This window comes from Haliotis cracherodii, unplaced genomic scaffold, assembly GCF_022045235.1.
Source record: "Haliotis cracherodii isolate W230 unplaced genomic scaffold, xgHalCrac1.p SCAF_18, whole genome shotgun sequence".
Taxonomy (NCBI): domain Eukaryota; kingdom Metazoa; phylum Mollusca; class Gastropoda; order Lepetellida; family Haliotidae; genus Haliotis; species Haliotis cracherodii.
Window position 1 is genome coordinate 25,267,491 of NW_027266273.1, and position 27,373 is coordinate 25,294,863.

The following is a 27,373-nucleotide window of genomic DNA, read 5'->3' on the forward strand; positions in this document are numbered from 1 at the left end:
CCTGCAGAGGGTTGGACACGTGGCTTCTTTGGGGGTGGTGACTACATATGCTTCCATTGCATCGACTGAACTTTAGTCCCAGGATCATAGTGATGGACCCATGTTTCATCCTGTGTGATAAGTCTGTCAAAAAAGTTTGCCTGTTTTTTTTGGCACATGCGCAAAAGATCCTTTGAGCCATTGACTCGTTCCTGTTTTTGGAGAGGTGTGAGCAACCTGGGAATCCATCGTGCAGACAACTTATGCATGTTCAAATTGTCATGGATGATTTTTTCCACAAACCCTACACTGATAGTGTCCTCATCAATCGCTGAATGGGGGCGACCAGGAATGGCAGCGGTTTCCACAGATGTCCGACCACACTTGAACTGGCGATGCCAGTGTTTAACAACTTCATATGATGGGGCATCTTCCCCATAAGTTGCTTTCATTTCATCGAAAGTTTCTTTTTGTGTGCGACCTTTCAAATATAAAAACCTAATCACTGCTCGGTATTCTACTGGCTCCATTGTCACACCCTACTCGATCATAACACCTGTAAAAGTGGTAAGATTAATTGTTCGGTGCTGCAAATTCAGACATAACCCATAGATACATGTATTATTACACATGTGGAATTTAAACCAAATATGATAACCCTAAGTGGTTTAGGGGAAATCTTTAATGAACACCCCTCGTATATGTCAGTTTTGCCACGGTTTCTAAGCTAAGTAAAGTAAATCTCGGTTATGCGTGGGGATATAAACACTTGGCGATCGGCTTCACGCTCGAGTGTGCATTAGTTCGCCCCAGTAAGGTGTGTGTGAGTATGTGTATGTGTGTACGTGTATCTATGTGTGTGTATGTGCGAGTATGTGTATGTGTGTGAGTATGTTTAAATATGTGTGCGTATCCTTGTGTGAGTATGTGTAAATATGTGTGTGTATGCTTGTGTGAGTATGTGTGTGTATGTGTACGTATGTATGTGTATGTGTAAACACGTGTGCGTATGCTTGTGTGAGTATGTATGTATGTATATGTGTGTGTGTGTGTGTATGTATGTGTGTGAGTGTGTATGTATGTATGTATGTATGTATGTATGTATGTATGTATGTGTGTTTGTGTATGTGTGTGTGAGTGAGTATACGCATGTATGTGTGTATATGTGTATGTATGTGTGGATGTGTATGTGTGTATGTGTATAAGTGTATGTGCATCCAGAGTATGTAAGTGTATTGGGTTTTGTGTGTGTGTATGTGTATGTATGTGTGTGTGTATGTGTGTGTATGTTTGTGTATGGGTGTATGAGAGTGAGTATGTGTATGTGTATATGTGTATGTGTGTGTGTATGTATGTGTGTAAGTGTGAGTATGTGTGTATGTACGTGTATGTATGTGTGTATCTGTGTGTATGCATGTGTGAGTATGTGTATGTGTGTGTATGCATGTGTGTGTACGTGTATGTGTGTATATGTATGTGTGTGTGTGTGTGTGTGTGTGTGTGTGTGTGTGTGTGTGTGTGTGTGTGTGTGTGTGTGTGTGTGTGTGTGTGTGTGTGTGTGTGATTAAGATAGAATTCTTACAGCTCTATGTTATCTGACAGGGAAAAACTGACAATTGAGGAAGAAAGATCTTCCGTCATCACTTTGTGTGTCAGGGCCCCGTTCCACGAAGCGATCTCAGTGCTACGCTGATCGTAAGCCTATGAAAAAGTATGGGAGTTACGATCAACTTAAGATCGCTATGTGGAACGGGTTCCTGGTCTCGCTATGGACGTCGTGGACGATAGTCGCAACACCACCATTAACAAAGTAGCACAATACATGTTTGAAGTCAACAACCGTTTATTTACATGAGGCATGTACACCAACATTCAAGGTACTGACATGCGTTAACGCTTCCCTCACACTTCAACATGGTACATTTAAATTACGTAAATTGTTTTCATAAAAAAATATATCAATCAGCTCTGAAGCAGACCGTATGTTAAAAGAGTTCACAATACCCTTCATTCAACACAAGGCATATTGCCCCCAAAATGATTTCAATAACACGGAAGGGAACTCAAGTAATAAATCGGACCTCCATTCAAGTTGGACCGATATGATATATGATATATCTGTTTACCGAAGATCTAGCCAACTACTTAACAATCTGGAAGCACGTGTGTAGAATCACAACATATATTATTTTCCAGTGTGTCTGTTCTCACTAATTTGTCATATTGAAATGCATTGAGCAAATATATACATAAACATGATCATTATACAAGTAAGTAGTATACACAAGGCTTCTGATGACTGTGTTTAGTTTTGACTGGTCCTTGTAACAACGTGAAGCTGTTGTGGGATGAATGAGAGAACAATCCATGAAACGTGACCAAGGCGGTACGGAAGACAGTACAAACTACACGCGTATTCACTTTAGCAAACAGTTGCATAGTCATGATTCCACTCCTATAAACAATGTCAAATTTGGATGGGTAATGATCACCGATTTTACACCATGGCAAGGGGCGGTGAGATTGGCAATGATCACCGACTTTACACCAGGGCAAGGGGCGGTGAGATTGGCAATGATCACCGACTTTACACCAGGGCAAGGGGCGGTGAGATTGGCAATGATCACCGACTTTACACCATGGCAAGGGGCGGTGAGATTGGCAATGATCACCGACTTTACACCAGGGCAAGGGGAGGTTAGATTGGCAATGTTCACCGACTTTACACCATGGCAAGGGGCGGTGAGATTGGCAATGATCACCGACTTTTTACCATGGCAAGGGGCGGTTAGATTGGCAATGATCACCGACTTTACACCAGGGCAAGGGGCAGTTAGTTTGACAATGATCGCCGACTTTACACCAGGGCAAGGGGCGGTGAGATTGGCAATGATAATCAACTTTACGCCATGGCAAGGGGCGGTTAGATTGTCTATGATCACCGACTTTTCACCATGCCAAAGGGTGGCTGGATGGACGATGGCCATCGACTTTACACCATGCCAAGGGTGGTTTTATGGGCAATGGCTATCGACTTTACACCATGCCAAGGGTGGTTTTATGGGCAATGGCTATCGACTTTATGCAGTTTCAAAGGGTGGTTGGATGGGAGATGTTCTTTGGAACTTTACATCACTTTATGATAATAGAACTCTTAACTTTGCAGAAAAGGACGTGTTTTGAATGAGGTGTAACGTACATTCATGTTGGTATGTAGACACCTCGGGGACATACAGCAAAACTGTGTCTAGGGTAACTTGGAATTTATTAGACATGTTTGAAATCCAAATGATTTGAAATCAGTTGAGATAAATTTAGAAATGGTTATAGTTGCCTTGTATGGAATGTTATAAAGTAACGAAAAAAGTCTAACATTTGTTGATAAACCCAATAACTGATTACAGGGCTCAAAAGAACCGATATCAACAGGTGTCCGCATTAGAGGGATCTTGGTATGTACAAGTATAGACTTGGTTCTAATGGAAGTCAAAAGTCTGAATGAGAGGAAACGTGAAAACATTAGGTAGCTGTGGTATGCCAGTACCTATCTTACAACAACATGCCATTCACGTGTTGCCTATGTTTAGTTCTACTTCATCAGTCTACCTGACTAGTTGTGAAATGGTTATCACAGGTATTTTTAAAAGAAAAGACATCACAATACTTCTTGCACACATCCAAGGAACTCTCTCTAGGTGTGGGCCTTGTAGGAACATGGGAACTGTATGTATGTCGCTGTTCGCTCTGAACCTCATAGAAACATATAGAGATGGTAACACCAGGTACCGTTAGTTGAACATCTACGAGTGAATAATCTCCGGAAACCCAATAAACTTTCACGAAAGAGATTCATTCGCCAAAAGAAATAAACTTAAGTTATCTTAAATAATTTCAAAGTCATCTTGTCGTCCCTTGATGTACAAACATGTTAGGTTAACAAGTACCCTAGATGTCCACAAGAATCGAAATGGCGATCTCATCTTGAGTTGGAATACTCCAGCCTTGTACACGAGGATGGTCCGATTGTCCAGCAGATTGTTCAAAGTTAGCATTAAATACACATAGAAAGTATTCCGTATTGCCAGGTCCTCCCACAAATGCACTTTACAATGTCCTGTTATGCATTTCTGGTGAAATTGAGATTTATATAATTATTGTCCCCTTGTATATTGAAACGACCTGGATTAAAGTTATGTGGATGTGGACTTTTCCTGAAGGCCGTCAGTCCAAGACGAGTTAGCTTTGCATACAGCTCGTATAAACTAACGTATGCACTTTTGGAAGGCCAGTCAGGGAAGAGATGCCACTCTAAATAGAACTGTCTAATGTTCTTGAAAAGTCCATCGTCCATGATGTTTTTCACGACTGCCCACTCATGTCCTTCGACATCAATTTTTAAAACATCCAGCACTCTCTGAAATGAGACAGGAGAAACATTTTAGGCACTTACATTAGTGTTTGTGTGTTGTTTAACGCCGCACTCAGCAATATCCCAGCTATATGACGGCGGTTCTTACATCAGTGAGTACGCACGCGCAATGTTACGTGCAAGCAATATCAGTCGCAAATATATTTGTAGTAAATCAATGGCACCAAAATAGTTAACTGCTTAAACATAAAGTGCTGTCGTGGTCAGATTTGAACTGCAGGCAACAGCAGCCAGTGGAACGTTCCTAAATGGTTTGGACAATAATTAGAGTTATCCGACCTATACCTAAACATAGCATGTTTCACGTTTCGAAAATAGGGATGGGTCACTTTCAAAAAGGCTGTCTGTACCTATATACGAGGACAAGAGGGCGATTTTTTCGACCCGACTTGTTTCCTATATCTACTTGCCAAGTGGGGTTTGGATACCTATCTGGAAACACCGAATTCCCCCCAGCTTCCAAGACCTTTCTGGAGACTAGAGATTCTGGCATCTTTTAGGATGTCCATCAGTGACAATATTTTGAACGCCATTGAGTGCACTTACATTAATTCTAAGCCTTGACGTTTATTGTTGCTGCTGCCACCTATAAGACCCAGTGTATGTACAATGTCGTTTGGATTGTGAACCTAAAACTGAGTATTCATTTGCTGAGTTCACAATATAGGTCTGTGTTCTACTGTTTAGATTAACCTCTGTGTTCCAGTTGGAAAATCACACAGAGGTTAGAAATAGAGATAAACGCAGGGTAGGTAATAAAGAAGTACACATATATGAGAATTTATTCAAAAGCATACGCTTTCTGAATTTTCGTTTAGATTTCTAAATTATTCATGTTAACATTTGATGACAGACGAAACATCAGCGATTGTCGATTGATGCAGAACCTAGACGTGAGTATATGATATGTAATATATAATATATGTGTGATAGCGCTTGCGATATGATATGATTCATATATTATGTGGGTGATATGTGTATATATTCATATACCATAATCTATGAGGAGAGGTGAAATTGGGTTTAACGTCGCGTCCAAGATTATTGCACTTATATAGCGACGTGCATGTACGTGTGTGTGTTTGTGTGGCTGCTTGTACTAGTCCGGACTGATGCCGATGTTTAGTGCTAGCTCACTGAGATACCATGCCGCAGTTTAACATGAATACCCTACTCAGACACAGTATACTGACTCCGAGCCTACCAGTCCTTGTTTTAGCCCCTTAATGCCGAGCGCCAGACAGGGTAACAACAAGTACCATCTTTTAAAGTATTTTGGTATGACGCGGACAGGGATCGAACCCCGGACCTTCCGCTCTCCGGGCGGACGCTCTACCACAAGACCACGGAGGCGGTCCCATAATCTATCAATGTGCAATGTTATATAGTGTGTTTAAAGTAACAGGTGTGTATATTGTAATGCATTGCGGCATGGTATTTGTGTGTAATATTCTCATATGATAGAGTAAGTTGGGTTTAACGCACCTTGAACAACTACACTAAACGTATATGATAAATAGGATATTCCATGTGTCTCGCGACACCTCCTTTCCTCCAGACACTGGATGAGAGAAACATGACATTTCACCTGACACATGAAATATCCTCTATTTATCGCTAATAGAGCAGTTCACATACTGTCTGAACATAACATATCTTTTAACCTTTATATGGTACTTACAAACCAATATATATTATTCTACCATAAGCATGTCGATTCTGAGTGGTCATTTACAGTTGTACTAACAGACTGTCCACTAATGGCTAACTAATTGTACATGTATCTTGGCACCCTAACAATGCGCGTGGCATGGTCAAACTGACAAGGTACAGATCCAAACATTCTCTTCGTACAATCGAGTGAACAAATAAACAGTTCTGCTTCTAGTAGCACACCACGCGAGATTAGAATTCATGGAATGTTTCAAAGAAAGAATGGTGTCTCATGCCACAGTTGGTCGGATGATTGTGAACAAAGTGTCACTATGAACGAAGATATGTAGGTTGTAGGTTGTCTGTATTGCAAAGTGACTGTCTGTATTGCAAAGTGACTGTCTGTATTGCAAAGTGGCTGTCTCTATTGCAAAGTGACTGTCTGTATTGCAAAGTGGCTGTCTGTATAGCAAAGTGACTGTCTGTATTGCAAAGTGGCTGTCTGTATTGCAAAGTGACTGTCTGTATTGCAAAGTGACTGTCTGTATTACAAAGTGACTGTCTGTATTGCAAAGTGGCTGTCTGTATTGCAAAGTGACTGTCTGTATTGCAAAGTGACTGTCTGTATTGCAAAGTGACTGTCTGTATTGCAAAGTGGCTGTCTGTATTGCAAAGTGACTGTCTGTATTACAAAGTGACTGTCTGTATTGCAAAGTGGCTGTCTGTATTGCAAAGTGACTGTCTGTATTGCAAAGTGACTGTCTGTATTGCAAAGTGGCTGTCTGTATTGCAAAGTGACTGTCTGTATTGCAAAGTGGCTGTCTGTATTGCAAAGTGACTGTCTGTATTACAAAGTGACTGTCGCTATTGCAAAGTGGCTGTCTGAACTATGAAGCGTCCACACGATGAGGGAAGTGATTTTTTAAGCCTTTATATTGAGAATATATGTGGCAATTGACTCTGTAAAGATATGTGGCTGTGTGCATGTGGATGGTATCCGGCTGTATGAATACAGCTGGTAACTGTCTGTCTGAATAAAGGCGATATAACCTGCGGATGCATTACTTGTCTCAACACTGCATGACATTAAGCAGCAAAATGTTAAAGCAATTATCAAGTAACTATCAAGTAATTATCCTTATTGCTTTGTTATAGACACATTATGGGACAGAGAGAGGGGGGTTAAATGACAATTATTGGTCTAATTAGACCCTTTTGGTCCATCTAATATTCACTAATCATAAATAATTTTGATAGTTAGTTGTCGGCCGAAACAAACAAACGTAGCTTGACCTATTACTTATTCACGCTGCTTGTATGTGGCAGTTGGTCCACTGTTTGTATGCAGCCGACTACGCGGAAAGGAATGTAACACACGTACACACGATGTTTATGCTACATCTAGATGTTGTCAAATGTTTACAAATCTGGATCGTTTCTCAAAGTAAACAAATTTCGTTATCCATATTGAAGTGCCATCGAGCTGTACAAACACAAATTGTTTAACTAAATAATCTAAATGCCTTTAAGTATGGACTTAGCTATACATGCCTTTACAAATATTTAATTGGCATATTACAAACTGTAGTAGCAGCAGCAGCGAGACAGGGGGACTTCAGGGTTCCAACTTCGTTACTCTTTTCATTGTCGATGTTTCATCTAAGTATAGTTCAATGGATATAAAAGCGACAAAACCCTTTCCATATTCATAAGAACTCTCGATTGTACGATTCCGATTGTATGATAAGACTGTGTTTTGGAGTCACTTTCAAACAGTGATGATAAAAAGTGTTTGCAAAAAGATGAGCGTATGCCGCCCCACCGTTTGCATCCGTCAAAAACACATGCAAAGGCAAGTCAATTATTCACCTGAATTTTGCATTCTAACATTCTAAGTTGTTTAAAGGTGGATGCTGTCAGATCGGTACGTACATGCTCGTGTCCCAGCTCTTTCATGATCGTCTTTAGGGTCCTTATTTTCCACAGCTGCTTATTGCTGACATACATGTCCTTCCGTGCTTCGAATGTGTCACTGTCCACCCCGCTCAACCCCGTGGCGTGGAACATCACTTTATCATTACGCCTGTGGTCTTTCTTGTGCATGCTGAAATGATAATGTGATTTCTCGGGAATGCATAACCTATGTTATAAACTTCTGAACTGAATCAAAGTTTGTCGTTTATATTAATGCATGACTCACACCACGTCATACATGTTTTAAAGGCACAGTGTCTCAATTCTGGTGTCCCCACCGTGTTCAAATATCAACATTCCTATTTGTTTCGACTACATCAATCAAATTTCTGTAAATAAGCTTAATAGGGGGTTCAGATGGCCAGACTGTCTGAGGCGTCACAATTCATTGAACAGCGTGGCGTCCGTCGGACATGTGGGAATACTAAGATGGATGCAGGTTCGAATCCCAGCTTCGGCTTGATTCTGATTCCTGGTTTTCAGACTTTCCTTTCACACGCCTGACATGCTGTAAAGTGTTGTTTAAAGCGGCATAAAACCATATTCACTCATTTTTTTACATGCATGAATTGTATGAATTGCACCAGAACGTGACTGTACACACATTTGTTCAAAATAAATTTGTACTCGAGAGGTAACTATTTGTTATGAAACTGATAATTTAGTAAATAAATCACATGGACGAATGTTTGAGCATCACCTAAATCAGAACATTTTGTGAATCACCACAAAACCCTCCCACGGGTACTAGTTTAAAACCAATTACATTATATTTTGTTAATCTCAAATTGCAACTTTAAATCGAGGTCATTTTGTAAAACGGGTTTAAGATTCTTAGAGAGCCTGTGAGGGCCCTCTGTTATCAGGGCCTTGCCTGACTAATCACCCTGGGTCATTCTGTACTTGTATATGTCCATGATTGTTATCGAGTCTTATCAACATGGTTTGAACTCCGCATCTAAACAATGCCTGCCACTGACGGTTTTAAGCTCCTCGGTTCACAATCCACTAATGTGCCACTGACGGTTTTAAGCTCCTCGGTTCACAATCCACTAATGTGAATAACGATCATGCGCAATTTATTTGATATTGAAAAGACTTTAAATGTCATAGAACACGTCGTAACTGACATGACGTTCAGTACAACCTGGAGATGTCCGGGATTGATAGGCTCAGTCTCCGTACACGGTAGCAGTTGACACGAAATACGTAAATATAGAATAGTTTATCATATTGACGAGTCCGTACGCGTGTGGCCGCCTATCACCCATACGTCGGACCCTTTAACAGCTATGAAGGATAATGATATGCTGATAAACGAAACAATGCCTCGACAAATATTGAGATCTATTCCTTGTTATTGCTATTCTTCTGGGTTTCAAATATGGCGCGACACATTTTTCAGTGTTATCAGAGATTTAGATATTTAAAACATGAATGTTTTTCGAATGCTATTTCATAACCACGATTATTATTTTCATTAAGAGAGCGTTCACTACTTGGCATGTCTTAGAGGTATTTCCTTCATACACGTCTTAATTAATTGCCCCATTTGGATCTGCGTTTTAATCTTGAATGTTTAGCTTGTTTTACAAATATTCATATTTCTCATTTATCTGATATAGAGAAATTCATCTTTTTAATGTCAAACGAGGACATGTGTTTTAAGGTTGCCCAAACCCTATATTATATTCCATCTCGCTGTCAGGCGCTATTGTATTATTAATGGAATTTGATGTGTCCTGTGCCTTATATTTGGTGATTTTTATCCGTACATAATTTACACATATTTATATTGTTACTTGCATGTGACGAAAGGTACTGTATATACCACAGTCTCCCATAATTCTGCAAGAATGACTTGTGTACATATATAACCTGTTCAACTATTGCTGTACATAAGGGGAGATTTAGATAAACTATCTGTCTCTCTGTCTGGTAAGGAGACAAAGACGCATTCTGCTGTTGTTGCATCACTGCGGAGATATTCATTTAAATACATTAATAAATTTTCATAATATACCTGAAATAATACAAAATTTACCTCGGATCAAAGGAGTGCACTTCACAGCCAATCTTTCCCATTGCATCGTCAAAACTGAAATCGTTTGCAATTCTGAAATGGAAGCAAATTTAATAGTTACAGCTGAGCAAATATGTCAGTCTTCTTGGCCAACAACACGATTATTACTTAATTGCCGATAAGAGCCATAAGATATTTAGCAGGGCGCCACACACTGGCATAAGTTGGCAGCAGTCCATCGCATGGAAAAAGACTAACTATACCGTAAAGAACATTCTGCACAACGCAACCGCAAACATTTAACATCGAAGTGTGAAAACATGTACAATTCTACCACTACGCTGTACTGATTGGTGTATTCAAAGTGTGTGGTTATGAATATGAAAACAGGAAATAGATTATTATATTCACACGTCTTCTTACAAATGAGAAAACTGACTTCTAAGAGTTTGTTCTGCTTTCATCAAGGTTAACTATTACAACAAAGAACTTGGGCTCTTCGAACAAGGATGTAGTGTTGAATAGAGAGTGAGCACAGAGACATGGTGTCCGTGTCAGTCTAGACGCTGTAGCCGGTTAAAAGTGTGAAGCTGAAAGTCGGGAACGCCTGCTTGCTGGACTTGACTTGTACCAGCAGAGTCTGAATCACCGCTCAAAATAGTCATTGTATTTGAATAACCGACTAAAGAAGTTAGGACTCAACTTATTCTTCGTCTTCAACCCAAGAGTTAATTCCTCCGTCTATATACACGTTGTATATATAATAAGCAGCTGGCCTTTATCTGGATCTAACGATCTATAATATGGAGCTTATGGTATATATAACTGAGGCAAAATTATATGATGATGCATTATAATGTATAGTTTATGTTCCATTGTTGGATTATAATGTGTAGATCACATTCCATTGTTTTTCATAATGTGTAGATTATGTTCCATTGTTTAATTATGATGTGTAGATTATGTTCCATTGTTTAATTATGATGTGTAGGTCACGTTCCATTGTTTAATTATGATGTGTAGGTCACGTTCCATTGTTTAATTATGATGTGTAGGTCACGTTCCATTGTTTAATTATGATAAGTAGACCACGTTCCATTGTTTTTATAATGTGTAGATTATGTTCCATTGTTTAATTATGATGTGTTGGTCACGTTCCATTGTTTTTTTATATTGTGTAGGTCCAATTGTGACATAAGTGAAGGTGAAAACCACCATCTATTACACTGTACGAAACATAATCATCCAAGTTTTCTTCTATATAAAGAGCTGGAGAAACACTGTAAAAAGATTAGGCACATTTACGAAATTGAATTGTTCTTATACATTTTAACAAATAATGAAATCAACACCATGAATGATATCTGTCACCATGTGTACAACGTCAGGCAATAATGTGCCAAATTAAGTATCTGACACCATATATATATATGTATGTGTATGTATGCACATATATATCATATATACATACATTTTATATTTTATATTTTGTTTTTTTAATCTCTATATGTTACAGGTATGTTTATCTCAATTGAATATGTGTATGTCTGCAACATTGCCTATTTTCTGTTATGGAATGTTTCTTGCAATAAATATATCTGTATCTATATGTTTTATACTATAAGTGTTATGTTTCAAACGTAAAATGATTAGTTTATACCATTGTGGTAATGTTCTATGATGAGGATGGTATGTTCTACAGTAAGTGGGCGGAGGTCTCCAGGAAGGAGGCATTCGTCTTTCAGAAAAAGAAAATGTCAGCGCCAAAGAATAACCAGTCTGGTCTGCCGAAACAGATTCTATTGGGCGTAAAAGGCAAAAACTGCTGAAATTACATGAACAGGCTACTGAAAATCAGACGGTAATGAGGTAATGATCTTCAAAACAACCTGAGTAACTCCGGCAAACAAACGAACAAACAAACAAACCTACGCGATCTTCAGTCTTGCCCAGCTATCACACATTCATCACCTAATCAGACACGTGTTTACATGGTCGTCGGTTTCTGCCCACTACACCCTTCCCCTTAGACTTGCACCAGTCTATAAGGCATTACTTATTATTTTAAATCACAAGTTCTATATTATGTAAATGATCGCAAGTTGTCCCTATAAAAGACTTTAGTCCTTCCACATATCTAGACTTGACTATTAGGAGGATAGAATTACTACACATCCATGGACATTTCTTTCAGTACAGCCTTTGAGCAATGGTAATTTCCCCTCAGTGCTCGTGAGGGAGTCCATATCAGATGCAAAGAACCTTGGCAACGTATCGGGTTTTCCTCACCAAGACGAACAAGGAATGCCTTTGTTACCAACGCGTTTATCAACATTTTGACAGTGACAAAACAGTGCGTATATAATATCTTACGTTCATGATAACATTAACCGGCTTTTGTCCTATTGGCAAGGGCGTCAGTGGTTACTTGAGGCGTTATATGACACTAACCTGTCCAGAATAAAGATTTCGATAAGCACTGTAGGTTTATCGCCTGTGGCCCTTTGGGGACACCGGGTCAGAAGAGTGAGTGAGTGAGTCAGTATGGTTTTACTCTGTTGTTAAGCAATATTCCAGCAATATGAAGGCGAGGTACAGCAGAAATGGGCTTCACGCATTGTACCATGCGGGGAATCGAACCAGGGCCTTTGGCGTGACGAGCGAACACTTAACGACAAGACTCACTACTTGAATTTGACAAGCAACATTTCATTGTACACACCTTTGGGATATAAAACCAATGTTTATCTACATGCTGTGTCAGCTGTTTTCAATATACTCACCCAAATGAATACACAAGGCATGGCGGTTTCACAGCATAGGGATCATCTTGGCACAAATGCCAATTCCCTACCGATATCATATTCTTACAGGAATACTCTACTGGGGACACGAAACTCCTGTGAAAAAAAGTAAAATATAAATATGTGTCAGATTATTACCGGTGCATTTCATGAACAAAACATACATTGTGCATAATTCCACTCACATACCAGACACCATGTGTTGCAGAGTGAAGGCGGTGACATTTCAGACAGGTGGATTTACACGCCGCAAGCGAAAATACAGACACGTTCATTTATACTCCACGAAAGGATTGACTATTATTTCAAATTTCTCAACCAAGCGGTTTGTTAAACACCATTTCATGGCGTCATGATGTTTGTTGAGTGCTGATGCGAAGAATGTTTTTAACTCACTCACTACGCCATTCACGACCGCCGGGATATGTATTCAGAGTGACATCCGAAATTCAATAACTTCTCACGAAAGTCAACACGATATATGTGTAATGATACCAAGAGCGAGACAATATTCCAGTTGCGTGCATATCGACAAGTCCATGTGTGTTCAGAAAACACCTGTTTACTCCTGAAAGCATTTGAAAGTGGGTTACCAAATTCGAACTCTCGATTACTCTTGCTATCTCCCACAAACTACTGCACCTACTGACTCCTGCAATCTCACAGTAACTCCCAACTATGTCCCACTAACACTTTATGTTTTAGGAACTATGTTCTTGTACCCTTTGTCCTAAACAAATATTTACTAGTTTCGCCATGATATAGTTCCCCTTTCACCATTGATGAATTTGCCAGCAATGAAAGTAGTGAGTGAGTATGGTTTTACGCCGCTTTTAGCAATATTCCAGCAATATCACGGCGGGGGACAACAGAAATGGGTTTCACACATTGTAACCATGTCGGGAATCGAACCCGGGTCTTCGGCGTGACGAACGAACGCTTTAACCACTAGGCTACCCGACCACCCGCAATGAAAATATATACATTTGATAATGTTAGTAGATCTTCATGTGGTTACATTTAATGACAATGTAAGAACAGTTCATATAATTTATACATAGAATGATATAATAGCAGCTTATGTGACAACGTTTTAATGATATTATCTTTTCTAGTGATTACCAGTAGATGAGAGCCGCTGCTTGCCACCATTCCGTAACTTCCGGTGTCGTCGCATTAATGACCTGGTCGCTTCTTATCTCCTTCAGCAGGCTGCGACATAAACCTGCAACAGAGGACCGGAGAATATATATATTCTATATATACTGGTGGTGGGCGCGGTGGAGTTGACTGTCGGCTGCAACGACCTCGGGACGGAGATGGGGATGGGTGAGTGAGTGTGTGTGTGCGTTGGGAGGGGGAGGAGGGGTGAGTTTGGACATTGAGTTTGTAGGGTAATAAAAGCTATATAACCTAACCATAATCGTTAGACATCTCCCACTGTACGATTCCGACTAAGCATGTGTTTGTCAATGACCTTCAAATAGTGATGACACCAGGCGTTCGCGAAGAGGTGAGCGTATCCTGACAAGACACGTCATTTGTTCACCTTAAAACAATAGAACAAGTCAAAATAGGGAATTGCTTCGCACATCAAAGGCTAGACTTGCTGGTACATCGCTCGACATAAAGGGTAATTTGGCTATTGGAAAGTTGAAATCAAAGTCACCACTCTTGTCACACAGACTTGTGGACAGTGTTTTTTGTCACTCTGAATCTCTATGCAAAGGTCTAAATATGAAACAGATGAAGTGGTTTCACAAGTCTCTTACTTTCTAAAGATACATGCCAATGTGGTATGAGTTGCTGTGTTTATCGACTGACGTTATGATACCTAGCGTTCGGATGGATGATAACATATGTATTAATAATGTTGCTGTTCAGACCAGATACTAGAGCATGTATCTGTATGTTTCGTAACGGTTCGACTATTGAATCGTTGCAATGTTCTCAGTTAATTAATCTCGATGTCTCAAAACAACTGTATCTTTCTACAATACACAACTTCTACTATGCCAATCAAAGAATACAGTGTCATAATTATTTGATATAAAGGACATGAGTCTTGAAATTCTGTATCATATAATTATTTTAATTTATTATGCGAACAAAGAACTTCAAATTTGAAATTAAACCCAAAGTTCATCCTTTCATTGGATCAATTATTCTCCACAGTTTACAACTGGGATTTCAGTGAGTGTCAAAGTTAGTGGTCGTGTCCCTGTCTCGCGGATAATGTGGACGTTATTCCTGTCATTGTGCTAACCAACACAATTCGCTAACCAACACAATACGCTAACCATCACAATACTCTTACCATTACAATATGCTGACCAATACAATTCGCTAACAATCACAATACGCTAATCACAATACGCTAACCAACACAGTACGCTCACCATCACAAAACGATCACCATCACAATACACTAACCAACACAATACGCTAACCAACTCAACACGCTAATCACAATACGCTAACCAACACAATACGCTAACCATCACAATACTCTAACCAACACAATACGCTAACCATCACAATATACTAACCATAGCAATAAGATAATCCCAATACCCTAATCAACACAATACGCAAACCATCACAAAACGCTATCCCAGACAATACGCCACAGATCCTCTTAAGCCGTTGATAACTACACATGGCTCGACAGGGAGGCTTGTATCTGTGCCTAAACACAGCTGCTTGGGAAATTAGTGAAACAAAACACAGCGTTCATAAATGTTTACGTGAAGTACGGGAAGGGAGAGAGATGAAAACGCGGTTTGAGTGCCCCAGACTATAGACAGACCCAATACGAGGGTGTTCCCGCTGTATCAGCCAATGTCAAGCCTGGGTGTTTAGATACGTACGTCTGACCCTTCCACGCTCGTGTGTATATACGTACATGTGACCCTCCCACACCGGTATCCTTGTACACGTGCGTGTATCAACGCAATCATGCACCCTTCAAACCCGGACTTATTTATACCTACGTGTGACCCTGGACATCTACATCTTTGGCAGTGTTACCAAATTAAGGGGCAAACGAAACTATACCTCTAAGCTGATTTTATATGTTTGATTTTCAGTTTAAAAGCTATCGATATTATGTATAAACAATGCTTAGTCAGTACTCAAAGTATACTTCTAAATAATTTACTTTACACCTTTAAAAATTTGAAAAGAAATCGCATAATGCGCAGCTGCTGATGGGTTTCTTAGACATCTTAACTTTGAAAAATCAATAAATTTGCTTTTTTCGGCACAGATGTACAACATTTCAAATATGCTGGAGGTCATATGGTTGGTTGCAAATACATTTCTTATCCCAGTCTTCAATCAACCAATATATTTTTAAGCATAATCGCCCAGCCACAGAATAATTTTTACAAACTGTTGCAGGCATGAGTGATGGTTAAATAGACATGATCAAATAACAGTTCTTTCAACTTTCAGTCATCTGTTGACTGTTATGTCACATGAACAAAACACTTTCCATGTACTGTTAGGCAATTAAGTGCTACAAGTAGAGCAGGACATCCTTTCAGTATAATTAATTGAGCCCGTTTGCTTTACATGTAATGCATTACATAACTTCCTCCTTAAACAGCCCTCCCCCCAATCTCGTAAACGGAAATAAGGTTCCTAAGATACCAAAATACATTATTTATTCCTTTGAAATGAAAACAGGGAAGTCAAAGGAGACATGGCATGAAGTAAATATTAACACAGCGCAATATACGATTCGCACATGCCACTCCCAGTTTCCGTTCCCGATAGCTGGAATGTCAATATGTATATAAAGGGGGATGTTAGTGATCCCCAAAATTACCGTGGTATTTCTTGAAATGGGAAAAATATTCACGTCTATCCTTGAATCTAGAATAAAGATTTGGCTACATTAAGTAGGTTTTAGACATGACTATTCTATAATTGATAAAGTCTTTGTCCTTCAATCTTTATGTCAAATGTATTTGAGTAAACCAAAACACAGATTCTATGCAGTTGACTTTGTTGATAGAAATATACTGGTGTGTGTATTTCTTATGAAATGTGTACATGGGAATTCTTTTAGAATTCTGAAAGATATGTATTGTGTCAGCTTGTGGTAGGATCGGAAGTTCGAAAACTGAAATATTCACATCATATGGATTACGCCAAGGAACTATGTTGAGTTCTGTTTATTTGCATTAAGTATCTTTATGAGCTTGTAGATGACTTGAAGAAATGTGGACTAAGAGGTGCATTTGTCAGATATGGACTGAACGATTACATTGCGTTTCACATTCTTACCTTATTAAAGGATTATCCAAGTATTTCTCTAAAGGTAGCGTCCACAATATTTGACAGTAAAATAGAAACCTATGATTGTGGGTTCGAATCCCGGTTCGCCCCGATTATATTTCTAGTTTTATCAGCACCATACCCGTGCTTGTGGGTTTCGCCGAAGTGGTAAACGTCTGAGACCTGCATCACTTCGGGCGTTCCTCCCACATTAAGCTGACACCCCGTGATAATACTGGAATACTGTTAAAAGTGGTGTTAAACCCAACTCACTCTCTATAAAAAGGATTCAGTCTATCTATTCCCAGTCACAGTTTTATTCATGTGTGAGTGGTGGATGCTACTGGCACGTGTCATCACGGATTTCCGAGGATCTATTCATATAAGTTTCACAGTCATTTTGCATTTCTTGCCAAATGGAATCTGTTTCGGAGGATAATCAAGGCTGGTTATTCTCTGGCGCTGACGTTTCATGTCTATGTAATTTGTACACAGCTTAGCAGTGACACCTGACGAAAACAATATAGACAATATAATGACGTGGTACATGTACCTTATAGCTTAAGCGTCATGCAGCAGACATCTTCTTCCCCAAACAGACCTCCCCATCCCGTAAGCTGTCGCCGCATATGCAATGTTTGTGTACCTACTTCTGATACACGTCATTAGACTACCATTTAGCCTACGAAATCTTTTATTACACAATACCCTTCTCAACTCTAAAATCAAACAAATAACTTCCCCCCGATGCTGATAATTCAGTCTGTGAAATCTTATATTACACAATACCCTTCTCGACTCTAAAATCAAACAAATAACTTCCCCCCGATGCTGATAATTCAGTCTGTGAAATCTTATATTACACAATACCCTTCTCGACTCTAAAATCAAACAAATAACTTCCCCCCGATGCTGATATTTCAGTCTGTGAAATCTTATATTACATAATACCCTTCTCGACTCTAAAATCAAACAAATAACTTCCCCCCGATGCTGATAATTCAGTCTGTGAAATCTTATATTTCACAATACCCTTCTCGAATCTAAAATTAGACAAATATCTTTCGCCGATGCTGATAATTTAGTCTGTGAAATTTTATATTACATAATACCCTTCTCGACTCTAAAATCAAACAAATAACTTCCCCCCGATGCTGATTATTCAGTCTGTGAAATCTTATATTACACAATACCCTTCCCGACTCTAAAATTAAACAAATATTTTTCCCCGATGCTGATAATTCAGTCTGTGAAATTTTATATTACACAATACCCTTCTCGACTCTAAAATTCAACAAATATATTCCACAGTCATGGTGCAAGACGTCACATGCATGCCACTTAGATGTCTCCTTACAAACCTCGTTGACGCCTTGTTGCCATAGTTACCATACATGAGGGACTAACAGGTCTGGATATTACGAGTGACATGTTTTTTCCAGATGACGACAAGCTTCATACATGAAAGACACTGTTGCAGTAAGGCTGACGCAATTCCCCACCAGGTATTGATAAGGACGTCCGATTCACAATGAGATATTTACACGTACAAGTCATGCCCCATGTCTAACGAAGAACAAGTCCGTTGCACATACTTCATACATAATTACTTGACAGTAACATGATAACCACCAAACTTCCACACCGTTACACATACTTGCAGATTGAAATGAATAGGACACAGGCAGTATGATAAAACATAACATTTTCAGTCCCACGGGTTTCAATCCGTCCTCATTAAACTGTCGTTCAGAGGGAGTGAACATTGCCCCATGGAATGGAATGTAGAGTATGTGTAATACCCTAATGTGCCTTGTCTGGCTACGTGTTTACATAACGAACGTTTGTTTGAGGTTGAACACATTAATACCCATTGGTTATAACTATATGCGTAGCCGTAGACTCTGATGTAGTATAGAAAATAGTTGATTGTGCAAATTAGTCTATTGCCCTGAATAACACTCATCATTCATAAAATCTCAGTGGATAAAGTGTGGGGGACCAGCCCGACAGAGGAAATCACAGACATTGTTTCTAGATAAAGGGAGCCACACCGACACAAGGCATCCGAGACATTGTTTCTAGATAAAGGGAGCCACACCGACACAAGGCATCCGAGACATTGTTTCTAGATAAAGGGAGCCACACTGACACAAGGCATCTCAGACATTGTTTCTAGATAAAGGGAGCCACACTGACACAAGGCATCCGAGACATTGTTTCTAGATAAAGGGAGCCACACTGACACAAGGCATCCCAGACATTGTTTCTAGATAAAGGGAGCCACACTGACACAAGGCATCCCAGACATTGTTTCTAGATAAAGGGAGCCACACTGACACAAGGCATCCCAGACATTGTTTCTAGATAAAGGGAGCCACACTGACACAAGGCATCCGAGACATTGTTTCTAGATAAAGGGAGCCACACTGACACAAGGCATCCGAGACATTGTTTCTAGATAAAGGGAGCCACACTGACACAAGGCATCTCAGACATCGTTTCTAGATAAAGGGAGCCACACTGACACAAGGCATCCGAGACATTGTTTCTAAATAAAGGGAGCCACGCTGACACAAGGCATCCCAGACATCGTTTCTAGATAAAGGGAGCCACACTGACACAAGGCATCCCAGACATTGTTTCTAGATAAAGGGAGCCACACTGACACAAGGCATCCCAGACATTGTTTCTAGATAAAGGGAACCACACTGACACAAGGCATCACTGACATTGTTTCTAGATAAAAGGAGCCACACTGACACAAGGCATCTCAGACATTGTTGCTAGATAAAGGGAGCCACACTGACACAATGCATCTCAGACATTGTTTCTAGTTAAAGGGAGCCACGCTGACACAAGGCATCTCAGACACTGTTTCTAAATAAAGGGAGCCACACTGACACAAGGCATATCAGACATTGTTTCTAGATAAAGGGAGCCACACCGACACAAGGCATCCGAGACATTGTTTCTAGATTAAGGGAGCCACACTGACACAAGGCATCACTGACATTGTTTCTAGATAAAAGGAGCCACACTGACACAAGGCATCTCAGACATTGTTGCTAGATAAAGGGAGCCACACTGACACAAGGCATCCGAGACCTTGTTTCTAGATAAAGGGAGCCACGCTGACACAAGGCATCTCAGACACTGTTTCTAGATAAAGGGAGCCACACTGACACAAGGCATCCGAGACCTTGCTTCTAGATAAAGGGAGCCACACTGACACAAGGCATCCGAGACATTGTTTCTAGATAAAGGGAGCCACGCTGACACAAGGCATCTCAGACATTGTTTCTAGATAAAGGGAGCCACACTGACACAAGGCATCTCAGACACTGTTTCTAGATAAAGGGAGCCACACCGACACAAGAGGCATCCCAGACATTGTTTCTAGATAAAGGGAGCCACACTGACACAAGGCATCCGAGACATTGTTTCTAGATAAAGGGAGCCACACTGACACAAGGCATCCGAGACATTGTTTCTAGATAAAGGGAGCCACACTGACACAAGGAATCACCGACACTGTTTCTAAATAAAGGGAGCCACACCGACACAAGGCATCCGAGACATTGTTTCTAGATAAAAGGAGCCACACTGACACAAGGCATCTCAGACATTGTTTCTAGATAAAAGGAGCCACACTGACACAAGGCATCTCAGACATTGTTTCTAGATAAAGGGAGCCACACTGACACAAGGCATCTCAGACATTGTTTCTAGATAAAGGGAGCCACGCTGACACAAGGCATCCCAGACATTGTTTCTAGATAAAGGGAGCCACACTGACACAAGGCATCACCGACACTGTTTCTAAATAAAGGGAGCCACACTGACACAAGGCATAACAGACACTGTTTCTAGATAAAGGGAGCCACACTGACACAAGGCATCCCAGACATTGTTTCTAGATAAAGGGAGCCACACTGACACAAGGCATAACAGACATTGTTTCTAGATAAAGGGAGCCACACTGACACAAGGCACCCCAGACATTGTTTCTAGATAAAGGGAGCCACGCTGACACAAGGCATCTCAGACACTGTTTCTAGATAAAGGGAGCCACACTGACACAAGGCATCCGAGACCTTGTTTCTAGATAAAGGGAGCCACACTGACACAAGGCATCCGAGACCTTGTTTCTAGATAAAAGGAGCCACACTGACACAAGGCATCTCAGACATTGTTTCTAGATAAAGGGAGCCACACTGACACAAGGCATCCCAGACATTGTTTCTAGACAAAGGGAGCCACACTGACACAAGGCATAACAGACATTGTTTCTAGATAAAGGGAGCCACACTGACACAAGGCATCCGAGACATTGTTTCTAGATAAAGGGAGCCACACTGACACAAGGCATCTCAGACATTGTTTCTAGATAAAGGGAGCCACGCTGACACAAGGCACCCCAGACATTGTTTCTAGATAAAGGGAGCCACGCTGACAGAAGGCATCTCAGACACTGTTTCTAGATAAAGGGAGCCACACTGACACAAGGCATCTCAGACATTGTTTCTAGATAAAGGGAGCCACGCTGACACAAGGCACCCCAGACATTGTTTCTAGATAAAGGGAGCCACGCTGACACAAGGCATCTCAGACACTGTTTCTAGATAAAGGGAGCCACACTGACACAAGGCATCCGAGACATTGTTTCTAGATAAAGGGAGCCACACTGACACAAGGCATCTCAGACATTGTTTCTAGATAAAGGGAGCCACACTGACACAAGGCATCCGAGACATTGTTTCTAGATAAAGGGAGCCACACTGACACAAGGCATCCGAGACATTGTTTCTAGATAAAGGGAGCCACACTGACACAAGGCATCCGAGACATTGTTTCTAGATAAAGGGAGCCACACTGACACAAGGCATCCGAGACACTGTTTCTAAATAAAGGGAGCCACACTGACACAAGGCATCCCAGACACTGTTTCTAGATAAAGGGAGCCACACTGACACAAGGCATCTCAGACATTGTTTCTAGATAAAGGGAGCCACACTGACACAAGGCATCACTGACACTGTTTCTAGATAAAGGGAGCCACACTGACACAAGGCATCTCAGACACTGTTTCTAGATAAAGGGAGCCACACTGACACAAGAGGCATCTCAGACATTGTTTCTAGATAAAGGGAGCCACACTGACACAAGGCATCCCAGACATTGTTTCTAGATAAAGTTCGTTTTATAACGTTTTTAGAATTATACTGTTGAGTATGAATAGGCTGACACCTACACGATCTACGGCATAGTCCAACTGAGTTAACAGAATGATACTTCAAACACGTCAAAAGTTGAAACGTATGAATTTAATACCATACAACGGTCCACCTTTAGAATTCACAAAATTATCGTAGGGCTAAGACTATCGCAACTCACATACTGTAACTTAGACTAACGACTGTCGTTGCGCTACAATACGATCGCCTTGTGGAACGGGCCTTGCACCTCAAAGTTTACAATAGCGTCACAATAGCGTCACAATACCCGATGACGTAATTTGTGGAATAGTGTAGCAAGATCCATCGACGAAACAATGCCATGTGACGTCGGCCTAGCAACAAGGTTGCTGGGGTCATCGAGTGTGCATAAGTTCCTCTCAGTGATCTGTCAACTCCACACGCAAAGCCAAGGGATGTTGAGAGCTTTCAATATTTGTTGGTGAAACGTGTTCCGAGAGTACATAAGGACGTTTTGGTATTACACAATGTGTAATACAGCTGTATGTTTATTAAAAGGGTGATCTCTTCACGGGCAAGTAATAAAGTCAGTTACATTCCAGGAATAAAGGATAACAAAAAACATACTTTGTAATTAAATTGTAAAAAGCAATGTGACGCAGATTTATGACGCTCATAAATAAAAACCAAGGATCAAAGTCAGAACGAATCACGATCACCAGATCCTGTTGCCATCCTTCGAGGAACAACTAGCATTCGCAAACAGGCTCTGCACGAGCAAGGCCCTCCTACCTTCACATCCACTGGCCCTATATCCGTGAATTAGCATTCCGCCAACATACGGACATAAATTGTTGTGGGTGTGTCAGCAAAATGCAGTGTATCTAGCCACAACAGTAGAGTGTTAGCCCAGGGCGTCTTCCACAAAGGTCAAATGGTTACCACGTGGCGTCCCTATCACCAGAACCACATTATTCCGCTTCATCAAAGGTCGGTGCCAAGTAGCATCGTGTAAATTACAAAGGCTGAATACCCAACAACGATATAATGGGCACATCCTTAAGAAAGTTGTGACACTGACTAATTTACACAAATAAATACAGAGTGGATCGGGATCGACTCGTCGTATAAGTCGATTTGGTAAGGACCAAAGTATTGTCGAAAGTGAAAGTCAAGAGAACTCGTTTACCTGGCGTTTACTTCTACGTGAACATATTTTTTTATATGTAGCCCACAGAGCACTTATGCACAGTGAATGCTGCGCTATACAATGCATCAATTATTATTGAATAATTATCATTATTACTTCAGCGCCGTACCCTGGCTATGAGTGAGTCCACAGGTGCCACTCTTTCCATCAACGTTGTTGTGGCTCACATTAAACACCCATCATGTGTTTCGTCAACCCTGTAAAAACACCTGCAGAGTGCAGCCGACGATTCACACCTGCCACACCCTCCTGCAATCCTATTTCAGCCGACGATTCACACCTGCCACACCTTCCTGAAATCTTGTGTGAACCTGCTGTACTTATCATAAAACTTTAACCTTTATCTTAATCAACTCGATTGATGATAACGTTATATCCTCACCGCGAATTGCTTACATCGTACAACAGATATTTTTACGTAATATCCAATTTGAATTGTGATTGAGGCCATAAGGTCTTAAGTTAACACATGTTCAGCATACATTCAGTATACACATGGGTCATATAGCTGGAATACTGCCGAGTGCGGCGTTAAACAACAAACCAAACCAAACCAAACCATGGGGAGGCCAAACTATGTGAAAAACATTACAAGCCTTTGGCCAGTCTTAAACAGGCCGGATACTGTTTCGCCACCTCACGACGTTACAACGCGTAACAGCGCGAACATATGAGGTTCAGATATACATTGTATTTAGTATCTGGTCACATCGTAATCAGGGCTCCTCTCGGGAAGGGCGTGCTCTTACGTAAACTTAACACCCAATTTGAAAATGTCTACACAATGCGTCCATTCGATGATTGATGCATCGACCTATGAATATATCAACATAATTTTGATTATTTATTGTGCTGCAGCATATTGCATGTCAGACAGCTTGCTGTTGAAGTCACGTATACACACTTAGGTACATTCTCGGTGGAACCTGAATACTATATAGTCAGTACATTTGTAGCAATCAAATTTAAGATTTAAAGTTTGGTTGCAGTGTTTAAGATATATATATATATATATATATATATATATATATATATATATATATATATATATATATATATATATATATATATATATATATATATAAACAATATAGTATGTAAAATATATATATAAATATAAGCTATATATTATTATATGTAAGATATATATTTATATGTCATATATCTAATATATATATATAGATATATATATATATATAAAGAGCAGACTCAGAGTTACACACACACACACTTTTACGTATTTGGGCGTAACAATTCATCATCCAATATCGTATTTATGCATAACCAACAGATAAACATGCTAATGTTGTTGCTTTTATTAAATTCTGAGCAAACTTTCTTACAAACTGGCATCAAAACTTAAGATCTGCAATTTGGTGGTCCCGAATGTTATGATCTCTGAGCTGGTCCCCCCAACTACATCTTCGACACGCTGTTGTCGATCATATAATGAGGTTGGTAGAATGTTGATAACATGTCACTCATGTTCCAGCCTTCGGCCGTGTCAACGCACCATGGGGAAGTTTTATTTTACAGGATATATTATGTACATCCACGCATGTGTGGGCATAAATTGAATTTGTCTATTTATCGATGTTAATTGAAAGGGAAATGTGGTATCTTACACCGATTAGCTGACTACAATACCGAACAAAAATGTATACACTTGAAAACTGGATTTGAACAGATAATTGCAAAGTTATCAAAACGTTACTAGGGCAACAGCAGTCACCGAAACATGGTTAACATAAGGTCAAAGACATAGCCATGATACCCGTACCAAACACATCTCCATCCCATACCCATTTCTCGTTTGTTTTGTTTTTAGCTATTAACTGGTCCTGCTATGACTGTGGAATATATATATATATATATATATATATATATATATATATATAGGTCCTTTCGAACAAATATATATTTATTTTAAAGAAATGTTTTCATTGACCAAGTGTTAGTCTAGTTATTAAGCATTGGTGTATAATTCTCCCCCCCCCCCCCCCCCCCCCCCCGGCCCCCCCCCCTTCTGTTTACTTCCTTATCATAATATCTGATCTCTTTATAATAGTATATAATGTTACGACTGACATGCTTTCGGATTTATAATATAATATTAACGATATACGCTGTGATATTTCCACCTTTTAGGACTTCGTGTGTGCATGATAGCGAGAGTCTCAGGGTAAGGATTCCTTATTGGTGTAAGAACGGTCGAAATACGACACAGTAGTATTTCATTAGGACCAGGGAAACACGCAATTCGGTTACTTACCAGAAATCTGTAAAGTTGATGTAACTGGACTCAAGTTCAAATCCATATATGTAAACACGAGGTATAAATTCCCTGGAATAGCAATGGCTAGAACAAAGCCCAGCACATATTTACAGCGTACTGGCATGTCGGCAGACAGCCTGGAACTAGCTCACTGAACTGTATATAACTGGTACGCTAATCGTAACGCTCTCCGCCTACTGTGTCACAACCCCGCCATGGCAGCAAGCAGAGCAGGATGTGTAGATCTCACCCACACCGGCCTACATTGACTGCTGACATCGGGGTCAGAGGTTAGAGGTCGGCACCGTATCTGGCTGCGACATATCAGCGTATTTCAGATGTTCTGACATTCTCACGAGTTGATAAGCTGTGATATTAGGTGTGTGTGGTGTCCCTGAGTATTGTCGACAACTGGTGAGTAATGTGTTAGATGGATGGTGTTTGAATAATAATAATGTCTTACACGATCTCCTAGCACGTATGTTATAAAATACAGCATTTAGGTATGTATGCCATGAAGAAAGAACAAAAATGCATGTATTCGTGAAAGTTTCACACGAGGGCACGAGTGTACGCTTTTAGGGTCTTTTTTGACATAAATATTCAACGCTGATGAAGACCCATCGCTCGAACACAACCAACCACTTATATATCGAAATGAAACGTGTTATTGCACGTGCATTTCGAGATGTCGTTGGAAACATTACTTGATGCACGTGGTGAACAATTCACTCGGAGATAAGCGATGGCAATGGGACAGTTAATGGTGATCGAGGGCTCAGCCATTTCGCTGAAATTGTTCGTGGGCAACAAGGAAGTGACGTCACAATAATTATTCACGAGAGACTAAAGCACTGGCCACGGATAGCCATATTATACTGACTGTACTGATTACATTAAAAAAAAGATGTAATCAGTACAGTCAGTATAGTATGGCTATCCGTGGACTAAAGTGAGTGTGTTAAAATTTAACGTCGCATCGGCATTATTTCAGCCATAGAGCGCCGAGACCAAGTTGATATATTCAAAAGTGAGTCATAGATGCAAGGTTATATTTAAAAACAATTTGTTCAATCACATTTGGTCATGTTCAATCGACAACATACTGAGAGAACGCCCATATATCTCCAATTACATTTTACTGCCGAATTCATATATATATATATGTTTATAACGAACTCGCTTATAACGAACTGACGGTTAAAACGAACTGTTTTTGGCATGGTCCATTTGCGGTATATATGTATAACAGTGCCAAAATCATTATATCTTTCTTCAAGTTTTATCAAATTCAAATATATTCTACTACTTTAGGTTTCACATTCCCAAGTCAATAAACGCTACATAGTTTACATGACGTCTATCATAATACGCAACTCTTCGAGATGCAAACTGTCGAAACCAATCAAACGGACTGATACTGACCAACCTATAAACAATTACAAAAGCAAACCAGCACATCAAAACTTGCGTAATTTGACCATCATGTGGACAGATGGGTAGTGACATGCCTTCAAACGTGGGCAGGAGGTCCTGGGTATAAA

General features: G+C 40.1%; 1 protein-coding gene across 1 annotated transcript; it reads right to left on the bottom strand.

Annotated features, from left to right (window-relative positions):
* Positions 1 to 1,824: 1,824 nt before the first annotated feature.
* LOC139465937 (probable methyltransferase-like protein 24) lies at positions 1,825 to 26,042 on the bottom strand. The gene is made up of 6 exons (XM_071247942.1): positions 25,827 to 26,042; positions 13,985 to 14,087; positions 12,842 to 12,958; positions 10,080 to 10,151; positions 7,994 to 8,165; positions 1,825 to 4,393 (listed from the first exon to the last, which is right to left on the bottom strand). Exons 1-6 carry the CDS (start codon positions 25,951 to 25,953, stop codon positions 4,097 to 4,099), a joined length of 888 nt encoding a protein of 295 aa, XP_071104043.1. The 5' UTR covers positions 25,954 to 26,042; the 3' UTR covers positions 1,825 to 4,096.
* Positions 26,043 to 27,373: the final 1,331 nt, after the last annotated feature.

Bases quoted from the DNA above. Each gene is read 5' to 3' on its own strand.
- LOC139465937 (XM_071247942.1), bottom strand. From the start codon at position 25,953: ATGCCAGTACGCTGTAAATATGTGCTGGGCTTTGTTCTAGCCATTGCT. The intron at 14,088-25,826 runs GTAAGTAACCGA...CCTCTGTTGCAG, and splicing joins ATCAACTTTACAGATTTCTG to GTTTATGTCGCAGCCTGCTG. The intron at 8,166-10,079 runs GTAAATTTTGTA...TTATCATTTCAG, and splicing joins GTGCACTCCTTTGATCCGAG to CATGCACAAGAAAGACCACA.